Genomic DNA, 24,298 nt, shown 5'->3' with positions numbered 1-24,298 from the left:
TATAAATATGTTTATGGAAAACTGTACAGGGTTACATAGTTTAACTTGCAGAAGAATAAATAAGAGGTATATAAGATAATGAATACTACAAAGAAAACAGATATGAGGTTTCTGTTCTCTGACTCAGTAATACTTTAACATATTGCATATAGATTTAAACTCATCACAGGTTGTTGAAAACAAAAGGTAGATAGCTCAGAGTGGTATTGGAGAGCTACATGCTTGTGCCAGTAAATTTTAGAAGGAGAAACTTTTTAAAAAAAGTTTCATACTGTAAATCAGTTTTCACATAAATCAAGTTGAGGCTGAAATGAGATTTAATAATGACAATGGGGGAAACCCAGAAAACATGTTCAGATATTACAGTGATGATGGATAATCAAACAAGAAATCTGACTATAATCCAAAATTATGACCACTTGAAGGGAATCTTTTGATATAACACACACTTGGCTGCCTTGATGAAAATCTGATCACAGAATCCAAACAAAGGATGACAAAAGCAAAGCTAGTTTGTGAACAAAATTCAGTCACTCCCTTTAAAGGATCAGACTGATAACCATGAACAAACTTCAGTCCTGTAGGCCTGAAGACAAGAACTGCAAAACAGACTTCTTGAAACAGCAGTTAAATACTTCAGACATGCCATGGACTGCTGAGGCAAAACGCCTGAGGATGCTCCTGATCGGTTTGTTTCTTCTGCTTTGATAATTAGGAGCTGGTCATCAGAATGAGTCCCAGTAAATGAATTAGTCCATTAGATAAAAGTATGCTTAGCAAAAGTACCCTTGGTTCTTCTTGATCGACAGTATTGAAGATCCACACTGTGGAAGGGGATCCAGCTCGTATGGCTTATTCACATTTTTCAATTCCGAAGCCACTATGTGGTGTACGTGGGGGTCATCGTGAGTGATCTAGTATTTGAAGGCTAGTAGCATTACCTAATGTTCACAGGCAGTACGATTTTCTTTTGTGAAATGTCTTATACAGTCTTTCAACCTTTCCCGGGTGGCTAAGAATACATGAAGCTCAAACTACTTTCTAAATACTTGTAGCTTTCTAAAAAATAGAATTTCTAACTCAGAATAAGAAGGTTCTGAGTAGAAAGTTATTCATGTAAGAATCAGTGATAATGAAGCACAGACTACACAAAAACACAGTGTTCTGGCAGACTCAGGTAAATATTTTAATACACTACAGAATACATGAAAAAGCCAATGTGTGTTACAGGATTTTTATATGCTCTTTTGTAGAAATAGCCATTATCAACTTTCACTGTGGTAAACATAACCTTAGCTTCAACTACTTAGCTGAACAAAGTGCTCAACTTTTCCATGTAGGTTTTGAGAGAGTAAATCTAACTGAGGTATTCAAGTATGACACAGCCCCTACAAGTACTTAACTTAAAGCTAGTTCAGATGTCTGCATACTTTCCAAATATAGGTAGATATTTTGACTGCAAGTACAGGGGGATATATGAGAGAGAGTTTTTCTTCATTATTTACACTAACTGTAGTCAAACATATTTTGCTAATTATTCTAACTTGCTCTAGCAAAGATTCAAAAGCAGTGTATTTACACGCAAAAACACAGTTGTTCTACAAAAATGTACTACGATTAGCACAAATTTCAGATAAGTGTAACTTCCTTAACTTTTTTAAGTGTAACTTTAGAGCCCTGTTGTGCATGGGGTATTTTGTCAAAACCCAATTTTGGCTGGTGATACACAACYGAGAATCACAGCTTTCATTTAAACAGGTTCCTACCCTTCACTGTTATGGAGGGAAAAAATCGTTTTAAGAATTTAAACATGACAAAAAACAAATTTTTTTTTGAATGAATGTCACAATTTCCTACTTCAGAAAGACAGAAATGCACTTTAAAACAACCCTCTGATCAGCTACTTCAAAAGGCAGTAAGCTTGCCAAGTTGCACCTCATAATCTGAAAGGACGAAGAAATTGTGTTTTCTTCTACTGCAACCTGACAGAATAAATCAAGCAGTGTAAAGAGACTCTGATGGCAAACATTTTTGCTTTTTTTTTTTTTAAAGATAAAAAGAGAGAGTTAAATAACAAAGAAGTGGAAAGTTATTATTTCATGACTACTACTGCTAAAAATCTGATTAAAAAATAAAAGTGAAAAAGTTAAATTACCTGAAAGTCATCATAAGGGAAAAGCAGCATCTCACGTAAAGCATCATTCAAAATCTGTGTTTTCCTCTGAACAATAACATTTTCATAGTCTATTGGTTCGATGAGCTTTGGTTTTGCCTACAAAAAAAAGGGAAAGTATACTGTGAAAAATTAAAACCATTGACTCATTTTAAGAGGTTACTCTGTAAAAAGGTGGCAAATTCAGATTTTATCTACATTACAAACTGGAAGTATTCAAAATGTAGACTAAGTCACACTATGCCACATGGGTAAATGCAACTGATATTTATACATACAAGCATGCTATTTGCTTCAGAAGGATGAAAGAAATGTACTAATCTCAAAGTCAGGTGTATTTAACATAAGGGCAGTATCAAGGCCAGCTTATGCCGTAATTATAGCTAATCAGACAAAATGAGATTTATATATTTTTCAATACCTTATGGTATACCTTATAAACTTTCAAAATCCAGTTGTACTGCACAGAAGATAGATCTTGATTAGCAATTAGTAATTGCTAAATTTAGAAGTAGAATTAATCAATAGTATGGCAATAATATTTCTGAGAAAACATAAAGGTTTTTTTCCTCCAAAAGTGAATCAAATAATTTCATTTGTCAAAGAATTTGGAAAACTTTAGTCACAGAAAGTTACCAAAGTTCACAGGCTTACTTCACAGGTTACCCAAGTTACCCAAGGTTCTCTCATACCTACCATGCCATAGTTTTACTGCTAATAAAAATGCAGAAGCATAACAGAGAGCAAAAGTTGAAAAGGTCAAAAAATAAAAAGTGGAAAATAAAGCTACTAAGAAAAGATGATGAAGTGTACTTTTGTCAACAAAAATTGCTACTATTTACAGTCACTCTAGAAAGATTTCCAAGTTCATCATCTGTATTACATAACAGTACGCTCAGCCCCGGCCAATACAGTTAGCAGCCACATTTGAAGATGATCCTGTTGAGCTTACTACCTTTCTCCTCAGAGGAGATAAAGAGCAACCTTTGAGCTAACTGTATATTATATCCCAAAACATTTCAAGAGCTTAGCACCTGAACTAGAGCTGCTGCTACATCTTTGCCTCTTGTTCACGAACATGCTTCATCACAAAGCCAAAAACTAACACCACTGTTCATGAGAGAAGTCTCAATCTTATGTTCATGTACTCCTCTATAGCTACATTGGACCATTTTGATTTAGCTCAGTAAAAGCATCAGATAAGCATGTAACTGCAGCATAAAAGAAAAGGTTACATTTTCTTTAACTAAACACAAAATATTGTGGTTACAAGAAAACTTTGTTAACTCTGTCTTTGAACATTCAGAGCACTGCAATTGAACCCAAACCACTGAAACTGTGTGCTCCAAGCTTCCTTAGTTCTCRAAAGGGCAAATGTACCTTCTTCACCCATGCACTTCTACTATCCTACATGCGGGTTCTGCCAAATTACTCCTTCACAAAATTTTGGTCTGGAAAGCCCAGTTGTGCTCGACTGTCAYGACCAGTTCTGATTCCAAAGAAATTCCAGTGCTTTTACATACCATTTCCAACTCTTCACCAAGGCAATAACTGTCTGGTATAAATTTGTTTTCTTAAGCCCATGAAGCCAGGTAACACAGAGCATGAAGACACCTTCAAATGTTACTGTTCTTTAAGCAAAGTACAAGACAACATCTACCTTCCAGGAAGCAAGATACCTTTCACAGCTGCCTATCTTTCTCCCGCCTTCCATGTAAGAAACAGGGCTCTATTTGTTCAGGCAAGCAAGATGCTCACCTTGTCTCACGATGCTGCTACAGCAGCCTCCTTTACCAGTAAAATAATTTTAAAAATTTTTACATACATTCCACATCAACAATCAATGTACAAAGTAAGTTTAAGTCTCATGTAATCTTCCAGACTGCTGATCATCTTTCCTACCCCAGCTTAGAAGCAAAGAGGCTACAAGTGTTGCCAGTGCAGAACCAGATTTATTTAAAGCACTTTCATTTCAGTAAAATCAGACCTCATAATCCCTGTACAACTACAATGAAGAGAACAGGTGCAGAATCCTATATTCTACTTTGAKTCTTCGTTTCTCTGCCATATCACAAAAAGCCTTAACATCAAACATTTCACAAGCAAAAGTTTACAGCCAGCTGTGAAAAAAAGGTCAGTTGGCAGTAAGTACCACTCTTCAAGGTGTGTAAATCAAACTTTTATTAACAAGACTGATACACACCCTAACACTTGGGACTAGAGAATTTGTTATATCTTATGCTTTTCTTCTTCACTCTTGAGTATAGAAAAAAAAGCCACCCTGGCATCACTTCTCCCCATCTGCAGTCCCAAAACAGAAAAATCTTGGAAAGGCTCTGAGGAAAGTGAGAAATAAATATAAATGGGGATATAGAGCTCCTACCACAAATAAGAAAAACCCTCTCTGCTTCCATCTTCAAGTAGATCACTGAGCTTGAGCTCTTTTGCAGGGTGCTCTGATGACAAAACAAGGTTTTGAGACTACTACGCTACGGTGGTCTCAAAACCAGCCAAGTTGGCATCTTGTTATTCAGGATGCAATGAAGACACCTATACGCTCCGGATCTCAGATGACAGCCTTAGGGTCTGACTAAGAATTTGGGTCCTAACAGCAGAAAGAAGAGGAAGAAGACAAAAAGTGACAGCTATACAGTACTGATGTTTAAGAAAGAAAATGGTAAACTGATTCTCTGGTTAAACTGAAAGTCAAGTATCAACTCATAGAGGTATCTAGAAATATCTGTCAGGAGAACTGTACCTGGAGAATGAACCACAAGTATTTGGACACTCACTTTCTTGGCAAAATAAAATATTGAAGAATAACAGCATCACAAAAAATTACAAGGGAAGAAAAATACCAAAAGGCCAGAAGAGAGGGCACGGAGATCCAAACATCAAATTTGGTACAACTCTGTAATAAGACCCTTTACAATGTGTTATTCCTAACTTCTGAAGAGTCAGTCATGAGAAATGATATGCAATGTGCTACGAAGTGACAAGTTGATATGAGTGTCTATTGTACACTGTCCAACTTTTAAGAGAAGCAGAAAGTAAATAAGCCAAATTAAACTGGGTCTGAGAAATGAGTGGGAGAAAAAAAAAAATTAGTTCTGCCCACAGTTAGTTTCTTCTGAGAGCTAAGGGTATGGCTTCACAACTGGCTTAAACTGAGCCAAAGGAGGCCGACTCCAAAAGATCCTCTTTCTTTTGCAGCATGTTCCTGAGCCTTCTCACACTAGTACCAGCAACTGAACAGTCATGTTTTGAGGCAAACTAGGAAGATGATCGGGCGTTATAGGGTTCCCCCCAGGCAGGTGACTTTCAGTCAGATTAGCTCATTGAAATGCTGTTCACATGCTGCAGGATCTCTTGTGCCAACAGCTGGGAGCTAATGAAATCCTTTCAGAAGCAGACCAGATTCACATTACTGAACAGAATATGAAACTTTGTCCTAATTAAAAGCTGTTCCAAAATAATTTGTAAATTCTCGTACTTATGTTTCAGTGTAACACACAATTGAAAAAAATGCCCTTTAAAATTTTTATTTCAGGCTACATATTTTAATATATTTAAAATGCAACTTGGAAAACTTTTTAAAGGAAAGAAGAAACATATACATGGTCAACACAGTTGGAATCTTCATCATACCAGGACATTTGTTTCCTGAACTAGCAGGTGGAATGACCACAGTATCAATTCCATTAGCACATGGCAAGAGAAAGCTGTCATCTCAAAGCAGGAACGAACTTTTATTTGGTTCTGCACATGATCAGCATTTTCATCCTTTCCTACCTGGTGCTGAAGAGCTACATCCATCCTCCTGGTAATTCTCTTTGGAAGGCGGTAGGTGATGATCAGAACAACGCTAGCTTTGGCGCTTATTTTACAAGCAACAGTCCAGGAAAAGAATTACTTTTACAACAACCTAAGTAAAGTTATTTCACAGGCCCCCAAAAAATCACGTCTCTAGCACAGCCAATTTGAAACAAAACATGTATATAATGTAGCTTCAAAGCTTCCCCAAAGCATCCAATTCATTGCAAATGCATAGCTCTAACCTGCCTCACAAAATAGGTCCACCACAACCCTAAAGCTGATAAAAGGAACCTTAAAAGCAAATGAGCTTTGCCCTGCACAACACGAGGTAAGCACAAGATTAAAAAAGAATCCTACCTTACTAGAGGCTTTTAAAAAAATCTAAAACTCTTTAGAGCTGAGGTCCTGAGTATACATCTCTAAGTCAATGGGACACTGATACAGTGGTACCAGAAGACAATGTCAGCTTCATATTTCACCAGTAAAGTATCTTCATTTCAGAAATGAAATATCATTTCAGTAAAAAATCTTGAAGAATTTCCCTCTCTGAGCTTCTCCAAAGTATTATTCATTTCTTTCTTAGTCATTTGTCAGATTCAAAGAGTAAAAAAAGGAAGAGGATGTTTTATCAGTTTAAACCAGATATGGAAAAAAAAAATAAACAGCACATTGACTWTGGCATTTAGCCAAACCTAAAACATTACGAGGAAGCAGATCCTCTCAAACTCTTTTTCAAAAAAATCATTTTCTGGTCTATTATTTCATGTAATGTAAAGGAAAAGACTCTAGGTAGGTATAGTATTATTGAATTTGATTTATAGACCAGCTGAGACAGATAAAACCCAGCCTGGTCAAGACTGCAAAATCAAGTTTACAGGAACTAAAGCCAGCCTCTCAAACGAGGCTTAACTTTTCCTATTAATTTGCAACAAATAACTTTTTTATTTCCGTAATCTAAGAAAATGCTAAGAGCGCAATATTTCATGGAGTCCATCACTTGGGTTAGCCAGTGACATATTTGTTAGGAAGATAAAACAGAGCAAAGTATCTGCTGTACCACTTCATTTCAGGTATGAAATTTTATCATAAATAAGAAGCACTTTAAAACAGCAGTCATGACACCAACATGTTAACCATTTTAATCCTTCAGAACATGGTTTATATGTTTGGACAAATACTGTCAAAAGTCATCAGAATAAAATGCAAGAATTTTAAGTTAGGAGTTCAATGATTATCTAGATTATATGTTACAGAAAAAATAATGAGCCATACTTTTTCTTGTAGGTTGCAGTTGAGATAAATGCTATCTTTCACTTGTTCTCTCACAAAACAAGGTATGGTCAGGTTTTTCAAATGAGTAATGGTTAGCCTCATGCTACAAAATATGATATATCTTATAAAACTATATATAGCACGTATTCCCATAAAAACTTAAGAAGACCCCATAAAAAAATGGAAGGAGGCTTTAAGCTGTAGCAGACAACATAGTATATGAACTGAAGAGTAAACAGTGTTATGTATTTTCCAACAATGTCCTAAGCAAGGCACTTGGGAAGAACAGCAAGGCTATTTAATACTCAGCCTGGATAATGGCTCATTGTACCTTATGTCCCACAATCACAAGAAAATTGTCCAGGTTGGGTTATTTTTTAATCAACTTTGAAATCCATTTAAAAAATGGTACATACTACAGAACTTTTTCTTAAATATTACATTATTCACTATGGGTGAGGTTAATTTGGTAACTTAAATTTTGGAATGGCAGGAGGGAATAAGCTTTTATAGATTTATGCAAAGAATATCCTATCGCTGTGTATATATTTAAGTAGCACTATGCTTTCATTGACAAATTCAAAACTTTTTAGGCTCTAGGACTTAAAAGAATAAAATGCAGTCTTTAAATCATCTGTTCCCATGCTTATATAACCAGACTAAAAGTGATTACCATGGCTACAGACAAAGAGTCAAAGTAGACAGCTATACAAGCTTTTTTGCACAATATCTGTTCAAAAAACAATAATCACTGTTACAACTTTTTTCAGTTTACCCTGAATGGCTGAAAACCTTTGTTCTATTGTTTACCCAAATAGTAAGGAGGCTGTAATGGAAGAAAGTGGGCATTTCCAAATCTCAGCAAATATAGTCAAAATTACAAAGCATCATGGTTTTATTTATAAGAAAAATGTAGCCAATGACCAAGGCCAACTTAAACATAAGAACACTTTTCAGAGCTCAGATGTTTTGATAAGACCTTCTGTAATGCACACATTTACATCATGTTTCTAAGATGCATGCAGTTCCAACTATTTAATTATTAGCCTCTTCTGTGTTTTGCTTTACCTGAAGACACAGAAGCGACCACCTTGTGTCCTATTAAGTTCTCTTGTCAGCACAAAAGCTTCCAACAATAGACTTAGATTTTGGCAAAGCTCTATTAGAAATACTGAGGTGTCTTATGTTTTACTACTTCAAGTGTATTTCTAAGCTTGAGCAGGGGAGTTGGCCTAGATGATCTCCAGAGGTCCCTTCCAACCTCAGCCCTTCTGTGATTCTGTGATAAGCAGAGAGATGGCCTCCAGAAGTTCCAGCTTCCCAGAGACACATCATCTGAAGTGATGAACAGCTACTACTTCCAATAAAGTATCAAAATGCAACTTGACAGCAAGTGTCCTAATTTGGTAATTTCTAAAACTGCTAGCACAATAGCAGCTCATTCCAAGTATGGTTTTGCAGCAACACCCAGAAAATCTAAGTGTTTTTTCCACGGGCTCTTCTTGCTTGTTAAACTCAAAAGCAAAGATATTACATGGTGTAATTTGAATCACAAGAAAACAAGAGAGCACACATACTAAGATACCAATACTGAAGACGTATACAATGCAGCTCCTTTTGGGAACCCATCCACATTTTTGCTACCATTCTTGGATAAAGAAGTCTTATACCATCAGGAGACATATCTAATACTTCACCAGAAAACTAAAACTAACCAAAGAAGAAGCTTTGATAGAACATGCCTATAAAAATCTTCAAGGTTTTGGATTTTTTAAACACTTCTCAYAGAGGGCTGACTTACTGATCTTGGTATCGAAAATTATGTGAAGATGACAGTAGAAGAATAAATTTTAGTATATTTTTACAAAGATGTTTCCTACTTCAGTTTTACTCTTTTGCCATCTCTTACAAATTGTTCACCATTTGTGAACATAAAAATCCAGTAAAAAAATTGAAGTAAATGATTTTAGGTACACAATGCATTTCTCCTACCAAAAACTTGACTGACCGAGTGCCTTTTTAAAGGGACTAACATGAGGGGAGTAAAATGAAAATTAAATTTTTAATATGACTGTTTTAAGTGGCAAATATGCAATGGCTGAAAGTTGAAGCTAGACAAATTCAGACAAATATCCACATCATCAGAAAAGCAGTCAGCTATCTGAAAGTTGTGTATGTAGTTGAGGTGAACTTCACTGCTTGTTTTTTTTCCACAGCATTAAAAAATAAGAAAACAAACAAAAAACCTAAACTTGATTTTAAAAGTTACACTTTATTTCAAACAGTAACTATTTTTAACTTTTAACTTTGCAGCCTGTATTATGCAGAAGATCAGACAAGATGGTCATAGTGATCTCTTCTAGCTTTAACAATAATTATGCAAAATTTATTCTCTTCAGCATCCACCTATAGGCAGGAGAAGCTAATTCAAGTACATCATTTGATCAAATAACATTGTTTCAGTATCACATGGGGTGCTCACAGTTATAAATATACAATGCCCTAAATATTCTAGCAGACTCTCTGTCAACTGCACTTGCAAGAATTAAATGAGTATCACAAAAAACTTTTTGCTTCCTTGATGTCCTGACAGCTGATTCTGTCCTATCTTTACAAGGGTACTCAAAAAACTAGAGCGTGGAGTGAATCACATGATAATTGCCCATACAAAAGAAAGACATCTACACCTGAAAGAAGAAATTACAGTGTTTTAGGCAATAGCCACCTAGAAGTGTTACCAGGCTGAACTAGAAGCCTACTGTTCCAAACCATATCCTAAAAAGTAATCTTGTAAAATTCTAAGGTTTGTAGCCTAGACAACAAGAAGTTTCATTGTTTATATTTGTTACACCAACTAGCAACATATTAGTCTTACTCTTTACCTAACTACACCCCATATCCCTAAGAGAACATCTGCTTTTATTGTGGCAGTAAAAATCTACTGCCATATCACAACCAGATGAAATCAAAAGGGATGTAAACGTCATTGTTTAATGAAACATATTGCCCTACTTTTTGCTTTGTGTCTAGCAGCACACCCCATGCAAAGTGTCCTTGCAGCAAGCAGCCTAATTGCCTTTTCATTTAGTTTTCCTCAAAAAAATAAAAAAGCAGAAGCAAAAACCACCTGTAATTATATGCCATCTATGTACACACTTTTTTATATATGTAACACATTAAGAAAAGATAGCAACTGAAAGGACAGCAGACATTTTTGTATGTGACCTATGCTGAACCTAAACGTTCTTCCCTAGAAATATTGACCTTTGTTTTGCATGCACCCACCTTTTACAATATTTGAAAATGACTTAACAGAAGGCAAACACTAGTCATTTATGAACATTAAAATTAAGTAGTACCTGCTAAATTAAAACAATTTACTTCATAAAAGTTATTATTAAACAGAGTAACCTGTTATACTTTTTTTAAAACTAACAACATGAACCTGTTGATAAACTACAGTATCCTAAATATCTGCAGAAACACTATTTAAATATCCTCTTAGAGTATTCATGAGGGAATAAAAACTGTTCTAAATAAAGTCAAGCATTCCAAAGGCAGGAAAGTACACACAAGATTAGGTCATGTTGTACTGATGAAAATCTGGACCAGAAATGAGAACACACCCATACACACACACACACACAAAAAAAAAAGAAAAAAAAAAGTTTTACTAACAACAGAATAGCAAGAAGCTTAAAAGGCAGTGCAAGGGAAAAGAAAACTTGTCTGACCAACACCGATGTAAGCTTCTAGTCATATACAATCAACAAGTCCCCTGAAGCTTCAGAAGCACATTGCTAATACAGATGTCCAAAATGTTTTAGCCGAATTTTTAAATGCATAGTGTGGAGCTCAAATAAGTGAGGATGATAATCTGAGGATCATTGCTCCCCTCTAACTTCAACCACAGCTGGACAAGTAAAGAGGAGACCTTCATCCTTTTATTCAGCAATTAAGCATGAGATATTAGTAAGTAAAATCAAAATTTTAGCTAGAATGATTTAAGTACTTCTTTCTACTGATATACACTGGTATACACTGGTTAGTTTAACAGTCCTCCTCTGTTATTTGAAAAGGTTTATTGTCTCAGCTGTGGCGAGTTGGTGGATTACTTACAGTTTGCTTATTATGTTCTCTTGCTGTACTGTAAAAATTCCAACAGAAGTAGGGTATAGCAATACATATAAAAAAAAAGCTCTTATTTGATTACATCCCCCACAAAGAAATTTTTCACTTTCCCCTCACAGGAAACTACTTTAAAACTTTAAATTTCAAAAAAATGTGCACTGAAGGCACTGAAAAATAGATCCTTTAATTTAAGTACATCTGAACTAATTTTAGACAGTTTTTAGAACATTTAAGTAAAATCTATGAAACAGTCTTCAAAGAGTTCAAAAGTATTTTAACTGAAAGATACACTGGGCAATTAAAAAACACAGGTACTAGAACAGACTTTAAAATATACGTAGTTTTCATGCTAGGCTTTAAGAGCTATACAACCACACTGGACAGAACAGACACTGCAAAACAACAAATATAAAAACAAAAGTCTGAAGTCACATTCAGAGAGCCAAAGACTTGGTAAACCAGAACCGCAAAAAAAAAAAAAAAAAAAAAAAAGAGAGAGAGACAGACAACACATAAAGAATCAAAAACAAATCTGAACTGCACCTTCACAAGCAATAATCCTGGAATTTCTCTTTAGCAAGAGATTAAGCAGTTTTTCAAAGGCAGACAGAACTGAAATTATTAAAGGGAAGAAATAGCTTGTTTAAACAGTTCTTACCAGCACTACCACAGGACTGTCCACTTCTACTTCACAAGGACCTGCATCCTTGCACTGCTGTGGAGACTCTATAACAAGCTCTTTTTTAGGATTTCTGTTTGTTCTTGCCTGCATTCTTTGATCGAAAATGCAAAGAACAGCAAAACTGTATGCTTTTTTAGCATCAAAGTAATCAACATGCCAGTGATCCAGTGAAAACAATAGCTTTTTCCAGGCACGAAGAGCCGAAAGTACAACTAGCCTAACCTCTCAGCTGCAGTTTGCTAAATCTGTCACGGTGGGAATGCATGACAGACAAAGGCCAGCCCCTAAGTATGTTGTATTCCACTGAGAGGAGAGGGGGGAAAAAAAAAAAAAAAAAAAAGGTGGATCCATTTTAATGCCTTAGGGATATGAATCAAACACACTGCAAGAGAATCTGCATTTCTAAAATGACCATGTAAAATAATCCTGGTCTTTTTACAGCACTCACAAAACCAAGGAGTCAATATTTAAAAAAAAAACTTTTATTACAAAAATTAGCTGATTTATTGACAACTGGGCATCTCCAGAAGTATAAAAGTGGGTTTTTTAAATTATTTTTTATATTAATCTCAGTTGCTGATGCACTATCAACAGCCAACCACTAATCAAATACCTTCTCTAGGACCAAACAGATGAATTGGGGAAAGAAGAAGAAGAAAAAGAAAAAAAACTCCCCACAAAACCTCAAAAAAATCCCCAAACTTTTTTTCAATCTCAGTGTTAAACCAATATTAAAGATTTTCCTTGATATCAATTTGTCTTCATGGTGGGGGGGGGGGAAAAAAAAAGCTTACATACACTTCAAAGACATTAACTCAAAAATAAAATAGAAAATAGTTCTCAAAGTCCCACATCTTTCTGCGCCATTGCTTTTATCTACCACTCAAGCCTAAAAAGCCAATAGTTCATGAAAATATAATGGGCCAAAGATAAACTTTACTCTTGATACCTTCAGCTTTCAAACACTGAGCTCTTCAAATAAGCCACCAGCTTCTCTCAGTCCCTTTACTTGCTTGAGCCAGTTAGTCCGTTTCTATTACGTACATTATTAGCTATGTCAGTCCATTCTTCCTTCTCTGGAAGCCTCCAAAATCTGAGATACCTATCACTGATCACCCTCCAAAAAAACATGGAGGAGTCAATGCTACATCTTTAGACATCTTCAGCTGCCTGGGAAAACCTAAGTTCTCCAACTTCCATCCGATTTTGTTTTTGCTGATAGAACAAAAATGGGGCGGGGGGGAAGAGAAGGGGGTGGTTCCTGTGTAGTGAACAGTTTTCAGAAGAGTCTCCTTGCCTATTTGACTATTCAAGACTACACAGTGCTTGGTGGTTAGCATCCTCCATTCCCGAGTTTTACTGTAATATAAACTCAAGTCATGCTTCAACTTTGCTTTTGTAATCCAATGTGCTCTCATACTATACCGCTGCCCATAGACCACAGTTTGGTCTATACACACTTGCAAAATAAGAGACAGCAATATTTAATAAGACCATATCAGTACAAATCTTTGGCATAGTGCAAAGCAATTTTATTATGCAAGTTAGTCAATGATTTCAGCATTTTTGAAGGTTTGAATAACCTAGCTACTTCGCAAGTAGTAACTTTAACATGTGATTGTTTGCCAGTTCCTCCTGAAAAAAGTAAGCTGTGACAAGTAGTTTTCTTCATGTTTGGGAGGGGGATATTATGTTTTCCTTTTGTTTCTTTTTAACAGTAGTGAGTTGCAACCTCCAAATGCACAAATTTACCAATCAAAAACACATGTGAGAGAAAATCTAACTTGGATCCCGCATTCATTAGAGCTACCAGACAGCTTTGGAAACTTCAATGTTAAAAGTATCATGGAGAAGACAAGCATGCTAACCGCACTTAAATATACTTAATGATTCTCTGCTTCAAGATGTTTCAGTGAAGCTTCCCATTTATGTACTTTTAGACAGAAAGGCAGACTGTAGTAAGTAAAGAAAGTAAAAACTTTCTAGACAAGATTCTGAAGTACATAACCTGAGGCCGTACTATCTTGATTATAAACAGTCTCCAGGTATCAGCAAATGGCAATGCATTTTTTTTCTACTGCAGCTATTTAACAGCATTTGACTGTTAAACACTGGCTGCTTCCCTGATAACTAACAGGAAAAAGAGATAAAGACATTCCCTGGTACTACGGGAAAATGAACTTACATGTATGAAGAGTCAAACTATGACATCACAGGTTTCATTTCTCTCTCAGCCTACTACATGTAGGAAAGCAATACTATTCAACAAATGATCGCTCTTCTAAAACGTATGACAGGTTTAATCAAGATATTGATAATAAATGGAACACAATTTTATATAACAGAAATAGGGTGGATGGGAGGGTGTAAAGAGGACAGGGCCAGACTCTTCTCAGTGGTGCCCAGCAACAGGACAAGAGGCATCAGGCACAAACTGAAACACAGGCAGTTCCGTCTGAACATGAGGAAAAACTTCTTCACTGTGAGGGTGACTGAGCACAGGAACAGGTTGCCCAGAGATATCTCCATCCTTGGAGATATTCAAAAGCCATCTGGACAGGGTCCTGGGCAACCTGCTGTAGGTAACCCTGCTTGAGCAGGGGGGTTTGGACTAGACAATCTCCAGAGGTCCCTTCCAACCTCAACCATTCTGTGATGCTGCGAAATACTAGACTGGGAGTAAGATATAAGCCAGATCCTCCAGTCTTCATCACTTACTCCCTCCTCGATCTAGTTCTCCTTGTCTTCACTTACAGTTCAGACAGACACACACAGCAGAAGAGTGCATCATAACTCTTGGGTTTGAATTCTGTTTTACAAGTTAAGGCCACGAACTACAACATATACTTYAAAAAAAAAAAAATTAAACAAGCCTTTAAGTCACTGCTTTATCTTTATTCTAAAAAGAACACTCATGATGTCTTTTGTATCCCTAGCCTCTTACGGATACCTCTATTTTTGACTCTCAACTAGCTGGGATCCTGAGTTACTGCACCTAAACAAAGCCAACTGTATTTCATACCTGCAGATTTTCTCTTTGTGCTCAGAGGTAAATACTGCAAATAAGCAGCATTTCCATACAAAGCACTGTTAATATTAAAAACAGTAAATACAAATAGATAAACAGCCATTAGTAAAGTGAAACTTTTAATCAGGAGGACTTGGTATAAATTAATGATTCCCCATTTCATTTCCGTTTTAACCATTTCCCACTTTGTATTAGAACACAATTCTGCTAGAATAAGACTTAAGTTTTTCTAGTATCAATAATAAATGCCAGCTTCATGTGAAAATGAGTATTTTCAGTTGGTTTCATTGATTCAAAATAAATAAAGCTGAGGTAGGCAGACCCTTCTGGTTTTTAAAACTATAACAACTTTGGAATTCCAGAAGACTCTATGCAGGTCCTGCTAACATGCAAAGGTCCATTTGAGCTCCTGGCCTATGAGTTGGTGTAATTAATAACCTCCAACAAGCAGCAAGTGACCAAGAATGTTCATAGTTCCTGGCAATTGGTTACAAATACCACACAAAAAACTAATACAGGTGATGATGGAAAATGGTGAAAGAACTATAAATACTGTAAAGAGTAGAATTGGAAAAGGGATGCATTAGGCTGACATGATAGTAGCGCCCTCTGGAGAGCAAGAGCTTTGGATCAATTTTGTTTAGTATTTTCACTCATGCTTGGGTAGAAATTCTAGGATCACGCAGATGACAAAAGCAGAAAGGTGCAGAAGAGTTTTGTGCTCTAGAAAGAAAACCAACAGATTGCAAAACCCAGAAAAGTAGAAGCTAGTTTGAGTTTGTAGTACAAAATCAACAGTCATACTCTTACAAACTAAAAAGCCTGCTCTGAACTAGAAGCTTGTCATTTGGAAGTGAATGGAATGGATGTACTAGTTGATTAAAAGGTGACGACTGTAAGCTATCTATGCAATGCGATTCAGTCATGAACAAAAAGCAAATGTAAGCCTAGCATGCACCAAAATATATTTTCAGTGCAGATGTTAACACTTCATTCACTGATAGTTTTATAAAACCTCATTTGGAATGTTCATACTCAGTCATAAACTAAAAATAAAAGCAAAAAAAAAAAAAGGCAAAATGGAATGGAAAGCATTATGTCACAGAAGATGAGAGCAAACCTGTGTCTCTTAACCTATTAAAATTAAGGTTCATAGGGCATATCATTGTTGTAAATACACCAGGGAAGAAAGAGCAAGTTTAAGTTGGAGGACTACGCTGATGCGGAAATGAGCAAACGTAGCCAGCCACAAAGTAATTTAGGATACAAGAATTAATTTTGGTTACAGATTTTCAAATATGAATAAAACTATGATGCTTCATAAAAAAAAATCTTGAGATACAATGGACCACTTTTCAGAATATTAACTGTATGTAAGCTCCTATTTCACACGTAGGTATTTCCAGTCAAAGTTATTACTCTTAAAAGGACTAGATATAGCATGGCAGCTCTATTCTGCTGTATAAACAAGAGCAGTTGTGCTACAGGAAATAATACTAACACAGAGGACTAGAGCCTTCTGGGTCTTGTCACTACAGAAACTTAAGCAAAGATTTAAGAAGAGGACTGAGATGAAAAAACACACTAAAGAAATAGTTCAGCGGTTCCATCAGCACTGAAATGAACAATAGGTTAACTATTGATGTATATCTCACAGTTAATGGCACGATCTCAAACAATTTCTCCTCACTGCAAGTACACTTGGTCTCTCACCAAAAAGCTAAACAATACCTAATCAAATGTAAGCTTATTCTGCAGATGTTCCTTTGGCCAGTGTGCTTAATAGGCTTCTCTTCTTCTCATAGCTGCCTTTTTAATAAGACCGTGGGAATATAACAGGGACTTTATTTCTGACATACAGAGTTGCAATTACCCTATAGGTTAAAACACTAAATATAAAACAGTTTTCTAAATATTATTTGTGCACAGAAAGAGGGAGAGATTAGACAGCATAAACATAATTTCTTTAGGAAGACAGGCTAAGACAATAGTCATTCTTTAGTTATTCATACTCAGAGCCTAACAACAATATATTTTGAAGCCACTACCTTCATTCAATTCTCAACTCTGTTCCATTTAAAACCTATAATTTTTTAAGATAGTTAATTATCACACTTAAGTATAACTGACACCCTAATTTAACTTAACATAATTTTATCTTATTCTCTAATAGAAAAGAAAGTCACCTTAATCTGAAGAATGCAGAGGAATCATGAAGCATGTGGAGAGGCTCATACCTCCTTTTTGGTTTTGCTTACCCTCCAGGCCTAACATAAGCTGTTCATATTCCTTTCCCCTTCCCTTCTCCATTGACATTCTCCCTGCTTTCACACTTGCATTAGATGTCCTTATTTCAGCTCACTGCAACTATGAAATTGAGTCTGACCAGCAGTTTGCCAATGCTGTCCACATTGCAAACACATTTGCAAAGAATGGACAGAAAGAAGTAATAAATGAACCGGCTATTAGTCAAGATAATGATGATTTACTATGCGTCTGTCTTTTCCATAGGAAAAGCAATTAAGTTTGACACATTTACTTTCTAAGCAAAAGTCTTTCTAACATATAGACATTGAACTCCTGGAAAAAAATAGTGGTTGACTATAACAACTATTTAGAAAGCTTCTTTAAGAGTGAAGAAGGAAACTAGCAGTTTAGTCAAATTCACAAAAACAGATCTTCCTGCGTAAATCAAGGTAGACAATAGTTCAAGAACATTTAGTTTTACTTCACTTTTATTTTGGACCAGCTCCTTTTGTTTTCAAAAAACGGAAGTACAGAACAGCTTAGACTAAATTATAATGGTATAATTTAGGATCTGAGGATGCAGCTGCCAAACAGGAACTTATTTCATTGAGATGGGGCTGCAGATACACTTAACTCTATCAAGAAATGCATGACTTTATTATACACAGAGTACTTGCAAACACTCAGGCTAATAAGGAGTTAAGAATACTTACACATTTTTTAGGTAGTATTTTTAGTTAAATTTAACAAAGGCTTATAGTTTTAAACTGAAACATCGTTTTAGCCTGTTCAGGTACTTCTCTTTAATGCATCTGGATTACTTAATTCAGTTTTCTTTAGCAACCATTCTCCCTATTTTTCTCAAAAACAGGACGAAAGACAAGGAGAAATCCAACATTTTTATAACTTCAGTTTTAAGATACAGAAACTACTTTTTCTTACCAAATGGTTAATGTAAAAATGTCTAGCTTGCATTTCATTAACACACACACACATCCCATTAAGAGAAATTCTTTTATTTAACCAAAAAAAGTGCAAAGCAGTATCGACAGAGCTATATCCTGCACTAAATAGACCTTAACTGCTAAATTGATGTGCATTTCCAATACTGAGGACTTAGCAATTACCTCAAAAATTTAATCCACAAAAAATACTTTAATCCACAAAAAAAGATGAAAAACAGGACTTTAAGACATGCTGAAAGTTTACTGACTTGCTACAGGACCTGTAGTTTTAAATCATAAAAATGCAATAAAAAACCACAAGACACTACTCAATTTGTTTTATCAGATAGTTACGTGAATAAGTCTCAACACAGAAAACTAGGCAAAGTACAAAAAGAATGTCACTGTACAGAAGTTATTTGACTGCATTTCCAACACAGATCCCAAAATTGCAGAAAGTTACTAGGTAAGTAGAGACCTACCTGAACAATAACTCCGATTATTATGGATACAATACATTTTGTCTTTTTACAAATACAAGGGGCATGAAGGTCTTTCCATAGTACTTTTCCTAACTGCACTAAGAGAAAAATTTCATCTTTTCATACTACTTCCAAGTGTCAAACCTCTAGCTCCCTTCTTGCATCACACACACTTAAGGAGCCTTTCAAAATTACACAGGTAAAAAACTTCGTGTTCCCGGAATACCTCTGTGCTTCATCCACCACAATTTCTGCCCAGCAGGTAAGTTCCCCACATACACATTCTTATTCCTTCAGGCCACTTCCCACTCCAAGAGTTGGCTTTCCCAATGTACAATACCACATAACAAAGCGTAAGCGATAGCAAGAAAATAGGCAGCACGTGTGAATTTCCCCTGAACTTGGAGAAAAGGTCAGCTAGCTACTGTCATTGTAATAAGGGGCTAAAAACTGAGGGGCTAAGTTTAAGGACATTTCATTTGGAACCAGTCCCATCTACAATCTGTATCAAGATGACTAAATTCAATAAGTCCTGCTGAGTGGCAGATATCAGCATTCATTGAATGTACCAGCTACAAGCACAGGCAACAAACTTCTCTCTGCTAACTATATTAGGGACTTGCCATGAACTGGAAAGAACTGCTGCTTAACCTGAGGCAACCGTGGGTGGGGAGATTTATCCTGCTGTAGGTTTGCATGTTCTGTATATGTGAAAACAGGAGGATTTGACATAATTTACTGGAACTCTTCATTTGTCCTTTACCCTTTTGTGGTTCTTTAAATTCCCTGGCAACTCACAGCATCTTATTAGCTAACAACTTGGAAAAATAGGAAGGAAGGGTAGACTACTGAAGGGTTTTTGTTGTTGTTGTTCTGTTTTGTTTTTTTTAAAGAATGGTTTAAATGAAAGTATGGACATACTTTAGCAGAATGACAAGCACCATTCAGAACCAACACTTCTTGCTCTCATCTGTATTAGTAAGAGATATTCTAGCACTGCCCTCCCACACTTGGCACACCTTGCCTTGCAGCTATGTTAAAGGCATAACATTTAAAGTGTCACTGGATGATTCAGTGTTGCAGCTATACATATCTTAAAAGTGCTAAGTTTCTTAAGTGGCCAACGGATATGCACTTGTTCTGGAAGAATATATTGAAGAGAAAGGCTCAGCCAGCAGATCACAGATGGAACAGAGCATGCAGTTCACTTGGAGAGTCACTGCCAAACACATCACACCCAGATGGAATAGACAAGGTCACAAGAAAGTCTGTTAGGAAGACTCATTCCTCCTGCGGCAAAAACTGCAAACCTGTAACCAAAGTGTGCATTCCCCTCCCACCAATAGGGAATACATTCTCCAGCAAGAAAATCACTAGGCAACAAATCTATACAAAAGTATAAGACAAAATATGAATAGGCTAGATCTTAAATAACTTCTCATGTGGTCAACACCCTAAGTAAAATACTCTTATTTTACTGACTTTCCACAATTAGGTCACGTTTGCACAAGAATTAACCCCACTCTAGAACAGGTAGCATCACTATCCCTCTTTTGAAAGGCATCTCTATGTCAGTTAGAATTATACCAACCTCACTTTTTTTTTCCCCCAAGATTTCAGTTAAAATTACCCTCAGCATATTATTTTTATGGAGAGATTCAAATACCGTAAGACAGGACAAAGATGCTGAGATTCCACAAAGAAGTCAGGTGTCTAGTCAGTGCGTAAGTAAGCAACACTGAAGAAAAAAGAACATACGTATAGGTCTATATCATTGAGGAAGTTGGATTAAAAAAAAAAACAATATGCCTGTTTTAGTGGCAGCATAAACTTAAAAGATTCTCCCAATCAGTGCCTCTACTGAGTCCACAATGTTTTGGATAACACATTTTTAAAAAGCTGTTTATTTCATGGAATAAGAATTTAGCCAGACAAAGTTATTAATATCAATTTGGCATATCTTGTTACTGTCCCTCAGGTAGATGTTACTACCTGTCAGGTAAGACACAGTACCTTAGTTTGTTCAATCTCCCTCTGTGACAAATACATACCAAAATAAGTTTAATATCACAGCAGAGCTAAATGAAATAGACACTTTTGCATACTGTTAGCTATGAATTATCAACTTAAGGGGCACTTGCTTGACTATTTTGTGACTGATTGACTATGTCATGAGGCTGCCATCTTAGGATAAATCTTCCTGTTTTCATGGAAAACCTGACTGTTCCTTATGGTCCCAGGGGAAGAAAAAAATTAATAAATTTAGTCAGGATACAAGACTTCAAGGCAAAATCATTCCTCTGCTACAGGCTTTAACTATCATTCTCAAATACCTTCATATAGATGTGACACGTAGAAACAGATTGACAGTCAGAACTGTCTTGGACTAAAAAAGGCTTTTATCCTACCTGGACAGTAGCTTGCAAATAGCAGAAACTAATGGGACAGTATGGACACCAGGCCAAAGACAAAAAAACACATCAAAACCCCAAGTCTCTTGAATAGAAGCTGTTTTGTGCCAAGCAAGTCTGAGGTAGCGGTCCTCCCATTGTTTAATATCAATCTACAAGATTTTCTCCAGGAGCCATTTGCTCCTTGAGGAGATTGTTAATCCAGTCCTTTGACTGCAGTAAGAGCAGTGGTTTGGCTATAAACTGAACTACAGATCTGTCTTGGGCTTCACACAATAAAGTTCTGAAGAAACAAGATGTCTGCAAGAGCTATCAGATGGCTCCCAGCTCCACTGCACTTACATTTAATTTCACACCAGACAAGGATACCTGCATCTGCAGATGAGCATTCAGATAAGCATTCCAGGCTGTTCCTAAATCATGTGGAATAAAGTATTAATCAAGGAGAAAGAGCAGAGAAGTCAGCTCCTTTCTGTATATTCACTAGGTCTAGGCTCTAGTCTTCAAGGCACAATCTGTGCAGCTTCTTCACCATAGAAGTCTTCTTCCCTTTCCTCAAGACCATTTACAGCTTTAAAGTTTTTCTAACTCCAGATATTTTGTTTGCTTTCAAAGCAGGATATCCAGCTGCTGCATTCAAACTGAACATTTGCTATCCAGCTGCATCATAATGTCTTATTTTTTGGCCCAGGTATCTTTTGTGCTAGTCCTCACTGTAACTTGTCGTGGAAGAACAATAGCTTATGCACCAGACTTGTACCAAGACAGAATTTATCCTCAGTCTTAACTCATTTTTTCCTGAAGATACAATGCTTAATTTTATCTTTTGCATGCCAGTTACAGAGTGCCTGCCATCCTATGTCTGATGATCCTCTTACATGCATCTTTCAAAGAAGTTTATTCACTGCAGGAAGAACAAATTTGGTGAATTTGTGCTTCAACCCTGCCTGCTGAGAGGGTGGAGGAAGTACTAGCGATGGGTTTTCTAGCATTCTTCCCAAATGAGTCTAATAAAAGGTCAAACCCAAAAATTTCTAAAGGAATCATCAGGAAATTTAGCCAAAGCTACAAGTCAGCAAATCAGACACCAAGTTTTTATTCACCCAAAGCAGTAAGATGAAAGGAAATGAAGGATGCGCTCTCATGCAAGGGACCGCAGAAAAATGATGGAACAGTTAGATGCTGTGTTTAAACATGTGTCAAGTTCTTCTTTGTGAGAAGGTTTAATGCTGCAGTTGCTGAGGCCTAAAAGTTATTTTAACACAGCTGCAAGTTTAAGCAAGTTTTGAAAGTGAAATTACAGAGTAAACCATAGAAATTATCTGCACACCATTAGGGGATTGCTGCATAAGTTGTTTAAGCACAAAAAAAGACCAACTTGCACCCACTCAGCAATCTGACTTCCTTGGACCTTTCTTGGAACTTTCTACTTTATATATTTCTACTTTATTTCTACTAGTTTAAATGAAACAAGTTTATATTAATTTTTTAATTTGGTCAACAAGGACAGGACTTAATATATAGCCTTTAAATAAATGAACCTTTTAAAGGTTTTTTTTAAACATATCATATGTTAAATCATGTTTTTTTTTTTTAAATCAAAGAAATATAATTTACTCAATACCATTCTACCGAGGAGTTATTCCACAATGACATAGCCTTCTACTGTCACTAAGCAATTTTCCTATATGCACAGCCTTYGGTCTTTCTTAAAGATGTCCCAGTGCGTTAATAAACGGAAAGACTCAGAAGCAGCACAGAAAGTTACACAAAAGAAATTCAGTAACACCTAATGGTTACATTGCTGTAAAGTCAACAGGTTACATTGACTAAGAAACTGCAGTTACTAAAAYAAAAGGTTCTGTTTCCAGCAGGCACGTAATCCATCATATTAACAGCTAGACATAGACTCTTTCATAGCATTTCTTCCTGGAAATTGTGCAAGCACAAATTAAGTAATAGTTATTTGAATCAAGAATATTTACCACAACAGACTTAAAGAATTAAAAGACTACTCAAAACCATTAGGCTGTATCTTTTACAGACAACAGCTACTAAACCACCTTAAGTAACCAAACTACCATTTTAGAATGTTTAATGAGAGAAATGGCAGTGTTGAATAGTCCAGAAAAAGCAAACTGAATAGAAAAATAATTCAAGCAAGAAAAATATGGTGCTTTCTGCAATTTTCAGACAAATCTAAAGGAAAATGTTGAGTATATGTCCTTCATCTTAATCTGTCTCCCTTTAGAAGTCTCTAACTTCTCCATCCATCTTGCTTGTATACTTAAACAGCCTTTTCTTTCATTGAATACTTGCAACAACAGGCTTATTAGCAAAACTCAATCTTTATAAATCCCATGTTAGTTTTATTGTCATCATATTCTCTTTGTTTAATTTCCATCTTTGTCTACCATCCAAACCCTCTGTTTAGGTCATGAACAGTACAGTAGCACATCTATGTTAAATAGTCATTGGTTATATTATAATTACTGATAAAATGGAATTCAGGTATAAAAATAAAGGCTATGGAAAAAAAAGCCCTAACTCCAAGATACTACAACACTGCCAAACAACATGTAATAGCTTGCTGAGAATGGATTTTTTAAGTCATAGAAAAGAAGAATGAACCAAGTAACATGGCTCAAGCATACAAGCTAAGATTTTGAAAATGTATCCTTCAACTTGTCACAAACTAAGCAAATGAGATTTTTAAAATTGTTTTTAGAAAATAAATTTGACCTGGGATGACATTTGGGGAAAACATATTTTCATTATTTTTTTGTAACTTTTAATGGTGTCTCAAACTAAATTCATGATCTTTTACTAAAATGTTGGTTTATACCCAAGTGACCTAGGTACCCTAGCAATCCTGTAAACCCTGAGCATTAGAACAGGATAAAGGGTATTTGGCAGCCTAGAAATATTCCTGTACTGAAGAAAGATACAGCATTTTCATTACAAGGTCAAATGACACCAGATAGATGGAGATAAAGTATACTCCTAAGAAGAAATTCTCACCCAATCTTCACTTTATCTTTGGTTTCTTCTAAGCAATCAAAAGAACAGGCTTAGATTAAAATACAGCTTTAAACCAAAACCTCCTGACCTA

At 35.9% G+C, this 24,298-nt stretch overlaps 1 protein-coding gene across 5 annotated transcripts in view; it reads right to left on the bottom strand.

Moving 5' to 3' along the window:
• The window catches only part of DOCK9 (dedicator of cytokinesis 9), a 141,107-nt gene that overhangs the window by 97,488 nt on the left and 19,321 nt on the right, over positions 1–24,298 (bottom strand). For all 5 annotated transcript variants that reach the window (XM_026058192.1, XM_026058190.1, XM_026058191.1 and 2 more), the window contains exon 2: positions 2,156–2,272. In XM_026058192.1, the coding sequence (XP_025913977.1) occupies positions 2,156–2,185 (30 nt within the window). In that variant the 5' untranslated portion in view covers positions 2,186–2,272. The remainder of the gene's footprint in view (positions 1–2,155; positions 2,273–24,298) is intronic.

The sequence above is a fragment of the Apteryx rowi genome, unplaced genomic scaffold, assembly GCF_003343035.1.
Source record: "Apteryx rowi isolate R43461 unplaced genomic scaffold, aptRow1 scaffold_144, whole genome shotgun sequence".
NCBI lineage: Eukaryota > Metazoa > Chordata > Aves > Apterygiformes > Apterygidae > Apteryx > Apteryx rowi.
The sequence above is the reverse complement of the archived record's forward strand: the minus strand, read 5'-3'. Positions and strand labels throughout refer to the sequence as shown.